We start from the raw sequence: 14,654 nt of genomic DNA, 5'->3' as shown, positions 1-14,654 counted from the left end.
AAATATTCCCATTTTACAGTATTAAAAAAATGTTAAAAACTACTTCCCGAGATACTTTTAATACTTCTCCACCAAGCACAGTATGGTTACATATCATTCCGTTTGTATTTAATTCGTATTTTTCATTTTGTTAAAAAAATCTTGATTGTAACAAAATTACACCGATTTACGGTATCCAAAAATGCATTTGGTAATACTCTCGATAACCCAGTCTGGATTGTATTTACAAAAGAAAACAAAATAAGAGCAAAAAATAGATTTTAAAAAGAAATTGTACGAGTCCAAAGAGGTCAATTTGACACGAAAAAGTGTAAATGTACTGGCCAAATAGTGTAGATTAAATTTAAATTTGATTGAAGTATTCTGCACCCCTGAAAACTATTCTGAATCTTTCTTCCTGGTTTAGTAGTAGTGAACTTCACCAATTAGTCGAAATTGACACTTTGGATGTTATGTCCGATAAGATAATTGATGCATTTCGATAAAATTCTTTGCAGTATTTTTGTACATTGATCTGCTCTCTTTATAGTTTGTAAGTTAGTGTTAAGTTTACCCTTTTGTGAATTTAGGAACTCTTACATTAGAAATCACTGAATAACGAAAGTTAATTTATTTTATTAATAAAGCAAATTGCTAGTATTTCAAATTTAGCACCGATGGTGGTTAATATATTAACTGAATAAATGTATATGAAAAAGGAAGACTGAATAGATAAATAAAGTTAAAAACGTATACTTTGCATGATGCGTTTAATCATATAACTATTCTGAAAACCTGCCGGAATTTGTAACTAATCTTTTTTGAATAGCAAATAGTCTTATCAGTTACTTCTAAAAACGATCAGAAATGACCTAATGGAATCACCCACAGCACAGCACAGTTCACAGTTCGCACTATCAAAGTCCTTCTTTTGATAAGCAATCTCGAAGAAGCAAAACAAAAACAACACTCAGGTTTGAGATCACCAACACAGTTTTAAAGTCCACACACACTTTAATAACACCACAAACACGCAAATTACGAGAGATAGGATTTATGCTAAAGTGCACTAATGTAGATTGCGACTGTCGTGATGTTCAATTCGATCTGCACTGATTAGTAACACACCCCCTTTCAAAGAAAAGAGACAGAGAGAGAGAACTGGGTTGCACAAACTGCGTCCACTCAACAGTTCGATGTTGGTAGACGTCGTGACGACCCGCAACTTTATACAACAACCGCTTGAAGACACAAAGTGCAATTTTCAGACATCAAGTTCAGTAATCGTTCATTTAAAATCCAACAAACACTTGGACTTGTAACACTTGGACGACCGAGGTTTAAAAAAATCAAATTTTTACAGCGACTTTACTAGTTTTAGATATTTCTATATCAAATTTTTAGAATAATTTTTAATCATAAAAACTAAGATTCAAAGCATGGAAATCTAAGTGTTATTACAAACCAAAAACAGTAAAAAATCGGCCGGACGATTGGACGGAGTTGGAGGCACGCGTGGCGCGAGAGTTCGCAACAGACTGACACCGTGAAGGACTGCGTTTTGGGTTCAACTCGGGCGGGCGGGTAGGTTATGTGCCTTTGAGCGTGTCGGTCGGTCCAGTCTCCAACCTGCCGCCAGCCGCAAAGGCACGATACAATCGCCTGAGTGTTCGTTCAGACCTTAAAGGGTATGTGTGCTGCAGGAATATTTCAACGTGACAAATTGTAGATGTTGTGTAACATTTTAAAAACACTTTTGAAACCTCCTACATTTTTAACATTTTCAAAGTTTTTCGAAAATTATCCCTTTTGAAATGTTCTGCCATACACCATACATGAGCCTGTATATCAGGGGTGCCCAAAGTATGGCCCGCGGGCCAAACGTGGCCCGCGATGTGATATTTTGTGGCCCGCGGACCCATTTTTAATGATCATGTAAAATGGCCCGTTGACCACTTGTAAAGTGATTTTATACTTTTTCAAAATTATGGTTTATTTTAAGTTTTTATATGCTAATCTTTTTTATTTTTTTGTTAATAAAAAGAAACTTATGGTTTATCAATATTTTGATCCCCACTTAAGGATACAAATAATTTGTTCAAAATATTTTATAATTAAAACAATTTCACACGTTTCAATATGAGTGAAACTAGTAAATATCGTCAAAACTTTCATCAAACATTTTTAGAAATATCAAAAAAACGTTTAAGTTTGACTTAGGTAGAATTCTGTAATAGTTGCAAAAATAAAAGTTTTCTTTATTAATTTACAAGTCACCCTCAAACTTACATTGCACTTCCTTAGGGATTCGAGCTCATTACAGTTAGATAACGAATCTGATTGACTATCAACTGATTCAGGCAGACAAGCAGACAGACAAGTTTGCAGCAAATATTTTACAAAGCTTTCGTCGATCAACCCACCCTCCACCATTATTAAAAAATTGACTCAAAAAACCAGGAGCATAAATGTATTTTCAAAAAACTAAAAAAAAATGAAATTTAAGTGCATTTAGCTGAAATTAATTAAATATGCATTCCTTTGCATTTAAAATCATTTGAGCATGTTTGGGTTTATTAAAAATAATTTGAATTTTAGTGAATTTTCGATTAAATAAATAAATGTTGATTCGCTTTTTTTTTTGAAAAAAATGATTGCAGGTTAACTATACGGAAGCTTAAAACATTTTCTAAAAGTTGTTTTTCATTGAAATGTTCAAATTCTGGATCTCAACGATTGTTCATTAGCCACACTTAACTTATAGAAGAATTGTTCAACATGTAATGTCACAACAATTTTCGAAGTATAAAAACAAAACTTTATTTTTTTTTTAAACACAAGTACATTCAGCTAAGAACTTTTTTTTTTCAAATACCAGAAACAACAATACCGATAGTAACTCGTTATTTTGTGGTTTCTATTATTTTGAAAAGACATTACAGAAATGTAATCTTTTACATTAAAATAACTTAATTTACTTTTTTAACAACCTTTTTTTTGTAAATTTGGCCCGCAAGCTCATTTGAGCTTCAAATTTGGCCCGGCCTTCAAAAACTTTGAGCACCCCTGCTGTATATGATTGCGCGATACAGATCTGTCTCTCTGAACGATAAAGCTGAGCAAAGCGCGATTGCTTGCTGCCGAAGGAGCCTTGTAGATCGTGTCAAAGGTTGAAACGGTTCAAAAGACCTGCTGTGTAAACAGCTAGCAGCAACAGCGGCTTTTGATCGGTTGGTTCACTTTTGCGTAAATGTAACAAACAACAGTTCAAAGGTTTGACCGCGGGCCGATCTTACTGAGTTGACGATTGATATAAGTTGGAAGAACTTAAATATGGTTAAATTTAGGATGAACCAAGCGTTATTTAAAGTTTAGGATCCACAAAAGAACAGAAAAATGCAACAAAACAACAAAACTTTTTTTCCACCCTCATACTACATATTTTATCAAGTTCACTTTATTAAGAATAATTGTTAACTCAAGAATAGAGAAAATGCATATGGTACATTTATGCGGACATGGGCCGTAAAGTGCTCGAAACATTTGAAAGGGTTGTCAAATCTTAAATATGTTTGGCTAATTCAAAATAATTCATGTAAACCATTAAAAAATACTGGTTTTATAATAAAAAACAACCTTTAAAGAAAAACAACACTGGACAATGCTTAGTACAATAATATAAACGCTTAGTTAAATAATACACTAATAAAAGAAAACAAAACAAGAATGCAGGAATACAAGAAAAACGATATTTTAAACCACCTCGGTGGTTGGTGCCTTCCTCCTAAAATCAATTGAAAAAGCTTACATGCATACAAAATGCTATAAAAGCGTTACTTAGGTTTCTGCCATAAAAGCCATAACATGAAGAAAGCTTGGGCTAACGAGGCTGATTCCATAAAGCTTAGTGCTGCCTCAGCCGGATCTTTAGCAATTTTCATTCTTTTTTGTATCCGTCAAAATTATGTTTTAGCATAATTGCTCATAACTTTTGATAGCGTTGTCAGATCTTCAATCCTTTTGAGCTCGTTGGAAAGGTTTTTCAATACCTATCCAATGGGTATGATAGATCCGGACAACTTTTTCATCAGAATTTTTGAGATCTGGCCTCAAAAAAGTGTATAAAAACACTTAAGTGACCATAACTTTTGATAGGGTTGTCCGATCTTCAAGATCGTTTCTTTCAAGATCGTTTTGTTGTTTAAAGTACTTAACTTAACATCATAGTAACTTAGGGGACACCAATACGGATCGAATGAGGCCAAACGGACAAAATCGGTTCAACAGGTTCCGAGATAATCGAGTTCAATTATTTTGTTCAACATTCAACCGCCCACACAGACATTTGCTCAGAATTTGATTCTGAGTTGATATGTATACATTAAGGTGGGTCTAGGAGGTCAAATTAAGTAGTTGTTAAGAAGTTTTGAGTGATTCTATAGCCTTTCCTCATTGAGGTGAGGAAAGCAAGAAGGGATAGTAAAAAAGATACAAGAGAAATAAAAAGAAAACAAATCACAAATCACAAATTTGTCCCCACTAGCACGCACGGTGATAAGCTTGAGATAAACGACTACTCTACGACTACTTTTGAGCTGTATTAAGGTTTAAAATACTAGTCAGACACAGTCAAGTCGCGGACATACGGCTTATCGAGAGCGTGCTCCCTGCTTGTCGGCCTCTAGAATTGCTGTAAGCGTCACATTATCACACCAGGAGCAGAGTACAGTCACTCAGACCGATCGAGTATTGCACCGATAACGATCGTGTGTCGTCTAGAGCTGTAAAACGGGGACGGATTGTTGACGCGGATTCGAGCTCGGTTCTAATTGTGCGATATGTGTAATTGCTTCAATTAGACAACACATTCTTGTCAGCTTGTCAGCACGTGGCTTGCAGCTGGGGTGCGTTCGAATGCATTTCAAATCTTCTACAATGAACAAGCTCTTCGCTTTTCAACGTACAGATTTTTAAATATTTTCATAGCACTTTTGTATGGATAGCTCTCTTTTTTTATAGATAGATAATTTAAAAGTTTTATATAAAACTTCATAAACAGATTATTGAAAATCAATGAAAAATAGATTTTCGAAAAAAATGGACTCGATTATCCGAATACCTCGGATGAATTTCACTTCGGATAATCGAATCTTCGGATAATCGAATCTTCGGATAATCGAACCATGAAAAAAATTGTTTTTCGTTGTCCAATTTTTGACTGTCGAGCCTAAGTTTGATTCAAAAGCTACTCTAAAACGATTTATAATTTTTTAAACGAGTTGTCGGCAAAAATGGCGAAGATAAAATTTTGAAAACAATGCATTTTTTAATTTAAAAGGCAATCTGATATTCAAATTTGACTAAAATGGGATTGATGTTAAAAGTTAAAAAATATGAGGTCATGATTTGATTAACCGAAGTCACATACAAACCTTCAGATACCGAACTTCGGATAATCGTAACTTCGGATAATCGAGGCTTCGGATAATCGAGTCTGGACTGTACTATTAAACGGATTTTCACAAAAAATTCAAAACATTTTTGATTGATCCCAGACACGGTGAATATGATCTTAAACGTAGGAGAATTGATTTCAAATTGTTTTCAGTTGATTAGACTTCTATTTCCATCAAAGTTTTGAAGTTTCTTGAAAAAAAATTGTCCTCTGATTTTTCAGACCGATATTGAAGGAGGGCATGGAATTGCTCAATATCAGTTTCCGATTTTCGGTATGATTTATCCAAGAACAAATAAGTTAGAAAATTTGTGCAACATGTTTTATTCACTTCTCTCAAATTTAGATTGTTTTTATAAAATTTGCCTTCACTTTTCAACATACTTGGTCCGAAAAAAGCGCGCATAGAGCAGTGATAGTCCTCAAGCTTCTGATGTATATAAGCTATATGTAGTCATTCTACTTCTAGTAAGAAATTAGCTTTCTTCAAAATTAAAAAGATAAGCTTCGAGTTTTCTTTGTTACCACACGGTACGCCGGGAACGCTCAATCTTCTCAAGCTTCTTTCGCAACAACTGAAACGTTACAATTCGTTAGTTGTAAACTTCAACTTGGTTGTGATTGCTATTTCATACCTGATTATCGATCTCGATTTGGCGTTGCTTCTTCCTTCGATTGACAGCTGCACTCGTTATTCGCGAATTATTCATGACAGGCTGAAAGGAATTGTTTGATTTGCTGTGAATGTCTTCAAATTGAGCAATTATTGTCCATTTTACCGTATTGATTGGAGTTGCATTACTTTTGGGCTTCGTTTTCAACGTTGGCTTGCTGGTCATGATCCTTTGAAGCAGGATTTGATTGTGACGCTCGATTTCCCGAACGCGTGCTCGCGAAAAGGACAAATTCTGGGTAGCTTTCGCTGGCTTCCCCGACCCGATTCGTCTAGTAGAAGAATGCAGCGATATATCGCTCAAACTGTTCTTCATGATGTCCATGTGGAACAGATGCCCACTTTCGTCGTAATCTTCCGGTTCCGAACTGAGCAGTTCGATCTCGAATCTTCCGTCCAGTGGTTCCTCATGGCAGGACGACGACCCGGAAGACAGTGAACTCAACCCGTCATGATCCACCGGATCGGAACGCTTCCCGGAACCACCGTACGGACTGTAGCTGATTTTGGTCCAGCAATCGCCGGAACTACCGGAACATGAGCTAGAATCCGGCAGCAGTGAATTGGTCACTGATGTGCACTTGTCAACCTGTTTGTCCCCGTTTTTGCTCATCTTTTACACCTGTAAGAATCTATATTTTTCAAAATCGGGAAAAGACCGGGTTGCGAAGCCGGTAATGACCTACCTTGAACCTGACCGCTGTCAGATAGGGCTCGGATTAGAGATTTTCAAAACTTGATAAGGAGAGAGGAACTTTTGTTTGTCTGAACTGTTCAATGGATTGAGGTGCCTTCGGGTTGAGAATCAACAAACCTACGGTTACCATGAACACTGCAATTATGTCTTCTGTTGTGGAACACATTGAGCCATGACAACACACACGTTGTCGATTGTGGGTGGTTCTGCGCGTGTGTGACCATGTGACATCGTGCCTTGTTGACCACGTGGTGCTTTGTTGAGGTTGGCGGGAAATTTACCGATTCACATTATAAACCAAAGGATTAGTTGCATTTGGTCATTAATTTTTAACTGAATATATTTGATGCTTGTTGATGATTCCAGCAGTTTTAGTCATAATTAAATTACATTCGGAATCAGCGACCAACATACATCGAATAATTATTGTGGTAAGCTCAAGCGTGTGAAGTAGAGTTTAGTTGCATTATGCTTTGGTCATGCTGTTTTAGAATGCGCCTTCATGTAGGCTACTTTGTGAGTGTTTTAAATCAATTTAGTATGAGCAGCGTATTTGTCACAATTTCACGGAAGGCGTGAATAAAAAATGTGAATAAAAAGTACATTTAATTTCCCCTCTAATGACATGTTCCACGATTTTTAAAGAATTTTTGTATTTTCTTTTTGTTGAACAATATTTTACTACAATCATCACAATTTCAGGCTTCACATTCTTGAAAACAAGTCTATTTTCGAATGTTGAAAAATTGAATGGGTCGTACACCCCTCCGTCACAAGATATCGGAAATTGACCCTCAGATTCGTGATCGTTCAAAACCGCACTCCGCAAGCTGAATATTTTTCCTTGAGCTACTTTAGGACTCTGGGTCGAATATAAGCAAAATCGGTTAAGATTTAATATACCGGATTTGTAAAAAACGTTCCTAAAAAGTTATAAGCGATTAAAAAAAAAATTTTGTAAAAAAACGTTATTTTCATCAATTTTAGGGTCGGATAGCAATGAGGTAATCTTAACCAATTTCGCTCAATTTTTTTTTTTCATAAAATTATTTTTATTAGGTCTTTTTCGGTACTTGAACCTGGTTAGGACCGAGTCGGCTTTTGTAATTACATTTGACTTAATAATTACAGAGGATCTTAATTTCGCTCAATGCTGGCATAGATGCTTTGAATTACCCAAACAAAAAAAAAAACAATTTTCCGCTTTAAGTCATTTTTGTGGCCACCCTAGTGATCAGGGAACAAAATTACCTGTTGAGACAAAGTTTCGTGCCAATCTCTTGAGAATTTCAATAAAATTCAAAATATTAAAAAAAGACCCCGAAATGCAAAAAATGACTGTCAACGCAGGAAAATGCAATTTAAGTTATTTTTAGTTCATTTCACGTATTACAAAATAAAAATAATACAAAACTTTGGCAATAGCTTATCTTCAGCAATTTTTCAAAGGCATATTAAAACGCAAATTCGGTAGATATTGATAAAATAGAAAAGTATTATGTATTTGGTGTTTCCTTTGGAATTTGCTGCTGTTCGGGATTTGTAAATAGATTATTTTGGTAGGTATTGAGATTATTAACCCATTCCTTAACTCTTTTGATAGACTACAACTGCCGGTTTTCAACCATCAAAATAAAATTTCCACAGAGACACCGGCCGGTCGACCTTCCGTTGCGGTTCAGATGCGAAATGCGATAACAAAAGTTCTAACTCAATAACCGGTCTCCTTGACTCAAATCTCGACGTGGGTTGATATACTTTCCGGGAAATTTGCACCCGCAGGTACTTGCTCTCATTGTTACAGCAGACAGACCAGACTGGATTTCTAAACCGGTTCCATTGGAAGATATGACTGATTTAGTCAATGTGATTTAGTGACGCAAATATCTGCAAGATTACGATTAGGTGTTTATAAGATTTAGGGTTGGAATATTTAATTAATTTTAAATTGATGTCTTTTTAACAAATTAATTACAATGTTGCAAGATAAATAAAATTTAAATTGTGATTAAATTAAACTTCTTTACGATCTTTTGATTATTCTGCACACTTTTGTGGTTAATTCATGTAATACAAGTCGTTCTAGTAGAATATATTAATATTAACTAAACTGGAAGTGGTTCTCCGTTGCTTATAAATAGAACGCATTTTCCCGACCAAGTACTTGTTTAAACTGTTCTTCACTCGGCTAAACGTGCGCCGAATCTGATAAGCGATGCGTTCGTGGACAATTTTGGCCACGGTAGCGGCTTTTGCCATTCTGACCCACGGGGCACTCTATCCGTGGTACCCGATCGCTCCACCTCCGTGGTGGGTTCGCGCCCCGGAAAAGGACATTCCGGCCTCGGTGAATCTGCAACAGGTCGGTGGAAGCTACTCCCTCAGTACGGTCGAAGGAAAGGCCTACCAAGCGGTGGTTCCATCGTTGGCTATCCAACCTCCTCCGGTGACGGCCGTCCACGTCCAGGGAATTCCGTCAGTTTCGATTCGGTATCTTCAGAACGGACAGGCAGTGCTAGTGCCATCGATTGCCGTTGTGAATCCCGCTGGAAGTCCCCGGGAACAGCCATCCGACGCGGATGGCCAGCCGGAACCTGCTGAAGGGGAAGGAGAATCTGCGGCGGAACCTGCAGCGCCAAGGGAACCTGCCCCGGTGACGGAGGAGCCCCAAGAGGAAGAAGCGGAGGCGGCCACCGAGAGCCAGTGAAATGTGAAAAGTTATACAGCTTGGTAGATTTTAGGCCAAATTCAAAGTGTTCTGATGAAAAGTGTTCTCTCGTGTTTTTTATTGCTTTGGAAATATACCCGTGTACTAATAAGTGTTTCAGATTCGAGTCAGCGCCAGTTTAAAATAAAATTATCAGTTTGCTCTGCGGCATTACTGACCCACAATGAAACTATTCCCTGGTCCTTATCTGTTATGCATGTTTTACAATTAAGTTGAGTAATAACACGTTTCGGCAGTGATGAAACGGGAAAGTATTTTCGAAAAATAAAAAAAAACACATTAAATTGATAATACTTGTTTTGAATATTCAGCTTATTTAATTAAAATTAATGTGATATTATTATTGTTTTGATATTCAAGTTTGTCCAAATTAATGAAAAAATGTTTGTTATTTGTGGGTTATTCATGAGACTTTTGTTTGTATTCTATCATAGCCGAAATATGTTTCTTCAATAGCTGAATTTTGTAATCGCCAAAACTTGAAATTTTTCTTTGATTGTTGATTGTTCCAATTCAACCCTGATCGACAGCGATTTCATGAATGAAATATTTTGATTAGCCAAAGACGACCTCCTCTCCGCGCTTTCACTGGTGAAGTCCGCGCGTTGATTTCCTGCCGAGGGGACTCTCTAATCAGTTACATTTGTGCGTGGTTTTGGATCGGTTGTTCTGCATCTCGCAGTTCGCGACCATTAAGGATGAGAGAGTGCGGAATTTGCTGGTTACTTCTGGCTGGATTAGGATTTTCAGCGTTGTTTTGTAAGTTTGTTCAAGATTTGGTGTACTTCAAGATGGATTTTTTAATTTGTGAATATCTTCAGCTGTTCAATCAGGTACTATTAATGCGGTTAGCGATGATGCTTCTGAAGAATCGGTGGAAACTTCCAGTGTGCCAGCTTTCGTTCGAAGTCGGTTCAATTTAAGGGTGTGGTCAACGACGGAGGCTCCAAATGGGACGGAAACGACGACCACGGTGAAGCCAAAGCGTCCAAAAACCACAACTACAACGGAAGTAGTTGATCTTGAAGTGACTACCAGTGAGCTCGCCGTAAACGAAGTGACCTCCACGGTGTCTTCAACGACGGTCGCGGAAGACGTTGTTGTGACTACGGTTAAACCGAAGCAACGGCCGTTATCCGCGCCACAGTGTGGTGAACTCAATGGTGACGATGTCCCGTGGATCGCCATCCTGGAACACACAAATCCGAGCGGAGGTGGAGGATCCCGTAAGAAAACTTTGAGCAAGGGAGTTCTGATCGATGACCGGCACGTACTGACCACGATCTCCAGCATACACAATTCGTACCCCTTCTGGGTGGTGTCCGGAATTCGGCTGGGTGACGTTCCCACGTGGTCCCAATCGGAAGGTGGTCGAGACCTCCGCAAGCGAGAAGTAGTCTCAATCCCAGTAAAGAACGTCTTTCTACATGAAAGAAAGGACATCGCCGTAATCCGTCTTGCCGAGCGGGTTAACATTACGGAACGCATCAGGCCGGTGTGTCTTCCCGGCAGTGACAGGTTCAACTATACGGAACTTCACTTTCACATCTGCAAGAAGGACAAACAGCAGTTTGGCCGGACTAGCTCCTTCAGTAAACTAGTCGCGGTGACCTCGTTGACCCAGAAGGACTGTCAGATTCTGTTCCGGAGGCACCAAGCTGAGCTGGGCCCGAAAGAGTTTTGTGCGTGGGACGAAACGGGGGACAATTGCACGGGAGATTTGGGAGGTCCGTTGATGGTGAAGTTGCAGGGACGTTACCACGTAGTGGGGCTTAACTCGTATGCGTTGGCGAAGGTATGTTTCATTAACCCATTAAAATATATGCTTTGACTAACTAAAATCATCATTTGAATAGTCAAAAATCGACAGCGAAGGACTTCCCGGTGTGTACGTCCGAGTGGGTTCGTTTATCAAGTGGATTCATGCAGTGCTGAAAACAGAATTTGACGATTCGCCCTAATGTCGCTCACTTAACACGTAACAGCAACTCAGGTGAATGGCTGAAATGATCTGTAGGTACTTGTATTAAGTTTGAACAGGAAGAAGTTTTACAAAAAGTGAAAACCAATAAAGTTGTTGAAACAATAATTGTATTACGTTTTTATTCAGAATATTACATTCATAATGAAGAATTCTCAATATTAGTAGGTTAAAAATCGGTTGTGTCAGGATCGGTAAACCATCTGCAAAAACGATACTTAAGAGGCAGTATTTGTAGATTCTGCTCGGTTTGTTCTAGAGGTCGTATCGAGGTGTTCCGATTTGGATGAAACTTTCAGCGTTTGGCTGTCTAAACATAAGATGAACTCATGTCAAATATGAGCCTTCTACGACAAAGGTAAGTTGGGTAAAACGGTAATTGTAATTTGAGGTCCAAAAAACATGAAACATCTAAAAATTGCTCCCATTTGCGTAAAACTTGATCGATTCTAACTCTCTTAGATGAATTCAAGAGGCCTTTTGAAGCACTTTAAAATGTTCAGTATGTAAAAAAAGTATTTACACCCCTTAAGCATTATACACGTTTTGTGATGAAACATAAACAATTTAACGTTTGACAGAAACCTAGCACTACGTATTGTTTAGAAACTCATGCCGAACATTTTGCTACAAAATGCTCATGAAAAGATTATTTCTATAAAAAGTTGTATAACATATACTATTACAAAAATCAAAAAAGTTGCAAAAAAGTTTGTACACCTTTCGAAAAATTAACATAAATAAATAAGTAGATTAATAACTACTTAGTATAACAGTTTATATAACTCTGGAAATTCTATATAAAACTTATCAAAACTTAATTTTTCAAACTTTTAATTTAACTAAATGTCAATATATTACCATAGAATTGCTAAACAAACATTTTGGAGTGGGTATAACACCGTTGGGGGTATTCTATCGATATAGATTTTTCGTTGGAATTTCGTACCAACCCGGAAATACGTCGTCGGAAAATTCGCCGACATCCAAATCGGTCCACGATTTACAAGTCAACCTATGTGGTATAGGAAAGAGCATAAAATTTCCGATCTTTTGATACCCAAACATCCAGGTTTTCTTTAAAACTTACGTTTTTTAAATACCTAGGTAACTAGAACTTTTTATAGAAATCATCTTTTGATGAGCATTTTGTAGCAAAACGTAGTACAAGGTTTCTGTCAAACTAAAAATAGTTGATATGTTTCATCACAAAACGTGCATAATGTTTAATGGTTGTGAATACTTTTTTATATTCTGTACATCTAAGATTGGATTGACTTTTTCTCATAACTTTTGCAAATTACTGTTGAAAATTAATTTTTTAAAACCTTGATAACTTTTTGCAACAGCCTCCAACACCCATACTCCCATAGATCAAAAATTATTGAATTTCATGGACCCTAAGCCTATGGAAATAAAATTTTGACCAATCCAAGTTTTCTCATAGTTTTACGGTTTTTCTATAACAAACATTTTTCAACGTTAACTTTTGCCCTGTAGGCCAACAAGACGGCACTTTTTGGTCTCAATTTTGACATATTCGAAATCCTCGAAAATTTCACATTAGATTGAGGTGTTGAAGTTATGAATTTGATTTAGAAAATAATTAAATAAAACATTTCAAAAAAAAGTTTTATTTAATTTAACCTGTGATCAACTCGTCAGATGCTGTATCAAGTAGACGAATAACTGTTTTTCCTCTAATCCGACAAAATGGTATTTTTTTATTAAATCAATTCTTAATGGCATTTTTTCCAGTCAAATTCAAAATTCCAACACCTTAGTCTGACGTAAAATTTCCCGAGGATTCCGAATATGTAAAAATTGAGACCAAAAAGTGCCCCGTCTTCTTGGGTTACAGGGCAAAAGTTGAGGTTGGAAAATGTTTGTTATAAAAAAATCGTAAAACTATGAGAAAAACTGCGATTGGCCAAAAAGTTAATTCCATTGATTTATAGTCTATGAAATTCCCTAACTTTTGACCTACGGGAGTCTGGGTGCTGAAGGCTGTTGCAAAAAGTTAGGAGCTATGAGAAAAAGTAAAATTAATCCTGGATGTTTATAGCACATTTTGAAGTGCTTAAAACCCCTTTTGAATGCATCTAAGAGAATTGCAATTGATTAAATTTTACGGAAATGCGAGCAATTTTCAGATTTTTCATATTTTTTTGGACCTCAAACTTCAATGTTCATCTCAAATAGAGACAAACAAACGATTAAAGATTCATTCAAATCGGAGCACCTCGATACGACATGTTTCACATTGGTGAAAAACTCGCTCTAAATCCAACTTCAGGTGGATGATGACTTCTTACTTTACATTTTCTTTACATTAATTTTTGCAATTCCGTCGTGAAACTACTTACTTTCCCTGTCATTCTTGAACGACGAAATAGCCTACTTTTCTGTACCAAAAATAACAGAATCAAATAGCAACACTTTTCAAAATAAATGCTGAAAAGTTCCACTTTTCAGCACTCAAATGGGTGCTGAAAAGTTGAACTTTTCAGCACTTGTTTCGAAGAGTAACATTTTTCAACATTTTTTGATTTAATCGATTTATTGACAAAATACATGAAAATTTGACTTAAAATTACTCTCAATGGGTGTTTTTTCGGAATTGCAAAAAATGTTGTATGGAACTCGTTGCAAAACTTGATTTTTTCAGCACTCTTCGTATTTATCCAACTCGGTGAACCTCGTTGGATAAATGTACGACTCGTGCTGAAAAAATCCTCTTTTTGCAACTTGTTGCATAAACTACTATTTCATCACAAAACGACTGATTGGAAAGATTTTTTGATAACCTATCCAGCGGAATCATTTAAATCAAAATAGATGAGATCCGGCTTTAGAAGAGTGTAAAATTAAGTAAAAATGCTCATAATTTAAGATGCACTTAGTTGCTCTAAAACCCGCTGTCTCTATGCAGAGCGTAGTCCCGATTCTTCCTAGATGACGGTACCGTCAGTGGGGGTGACATTTGGGCATCGGTCTGGTAGTTGAGATTTGATCAAATTGATTTTACGGGTTTTGCATTTTTTTCAGATTCATATCAATAAAATTTAATTCTGTGGGGACGTTTTAAGGAAACTTTGCTGAAAATCACGTTCCTAGAAAGAATTGTACCATTTTGGCCGC

General features: G+C 36.8%; 3 protein-coding genes across 6 annotated transcripts; 2 read left to right on the top strand and 1 right to left on the bottom strand.

Annotated features, from left to right (window-relative positions):
• Positions 1-5,734: 5,734 nt before the first annotated feature.
• Positions 5,735-6,958, bottom strand: LOC120424521 (protein hemingway). 3 transcript variants are annotated; one of them, XM_039588680.2, is made up of 4 exons: positions 6,794-6,952; positions 6,214-6,729; positions 6,070-6,150; positions 5,735-6,009 (listed from the first exon to the last, which is right to left on the bottom strand). In XM_039588680.2, exons 2-4 carry the CDS (start codon positions 6,718-6,720, stop codon positions 5,956-5,958), a joined length of 642 nt encoding a protein of 213 aa, XP_039444614.1. In that variant the 5' UTR covers positions 6,721-6,729; positions 6,794-6,952; the 3' UTR covers positions 5,735-5,955. The 3 variants fall into 3 exon arrangements, with proteins under 3 accessions (XP_039444614.1, XP_039444613.1, XP_039444612.1); XM_039588679.2 differs by having other exon boundaries at positions 6,070-6,739; positions 6,794-6,958; XM_039588678.1 differs by having other exon boundaries at positions 6,070-6,729; positions 6,794-6,955.
• A 1,999-nt stretch (positions 6,959-8,957) lies between these two features.
• LOC120424539 (uncharacterized) lies at positions 8,958-9,701 on the top strand. Its single transcript, XM_039588703.2, has one exon. The coding sequence runs from the start codon at positions 9,020-9,022 to the stop codon at positions 9,509-9,511; it is 492 nt and encodes a 163-aa protein (XP_039444637.1). The 5' UTR covers positions 8,958-9,019; the 3' UTR covers positions 9,512-9,701.
• A 113-nt stretch (positions 9,702-9,814) lies between these two features.
• On the top strand, positions 9,815-11,631 carry LOC120424538 (CLIP domain-containing serine protease B4-like). 2 transcript variants are annotated; one of them, XM_052706133.1, is made up of 3 exons: positions 9,815-10,291; positions 10,366-11,327; positions 11,389-11,631. In XM_052706133.1, exons 1-3 carry the CDS (start codon positions 10,231-10,233, stop codon positions 11,491-11,493), a joined length of 1,128 nt encoding a protein of 375 aa, XP_052562093.1. In that variant the 5' UTR covers positions 9,815-10,230; the 3' UTR covers positions 11,494-11,631. The 2 variants fall into 2 exon arrangements, with proteins under 2 accessions (XP_052562093.1, XP_039444635.1); XM_039588701.2 differs by having other exon boundaries at positions 9,817-10,291; positions 10,354-11,327; positions 11,389-11,630.
• The last annotated feature ends 3,023 nt before the right edge of the window (positions 11,632-14,654 follow it).

This window comes from Culex pipiens, chromosome 1 (genome assembly GCF_016801865.2).
Source record: "Culex pipiens pallens isolate TS chromosome 1, TS_CPP_V2, whole genome shotgun sequence".
In the NCBI taxonomy this organism is placed as follows: domain Eukaryota; kingdom Metazoa; phylum Arthropoda; class Insecta; order Diptera; family Culicidae; genus Culex; species Culex pipiens.
Note: the sequence above shows the minus strand (reverse complement) of the source record. Positions and strands in the feature narration are given on the sequence as shown.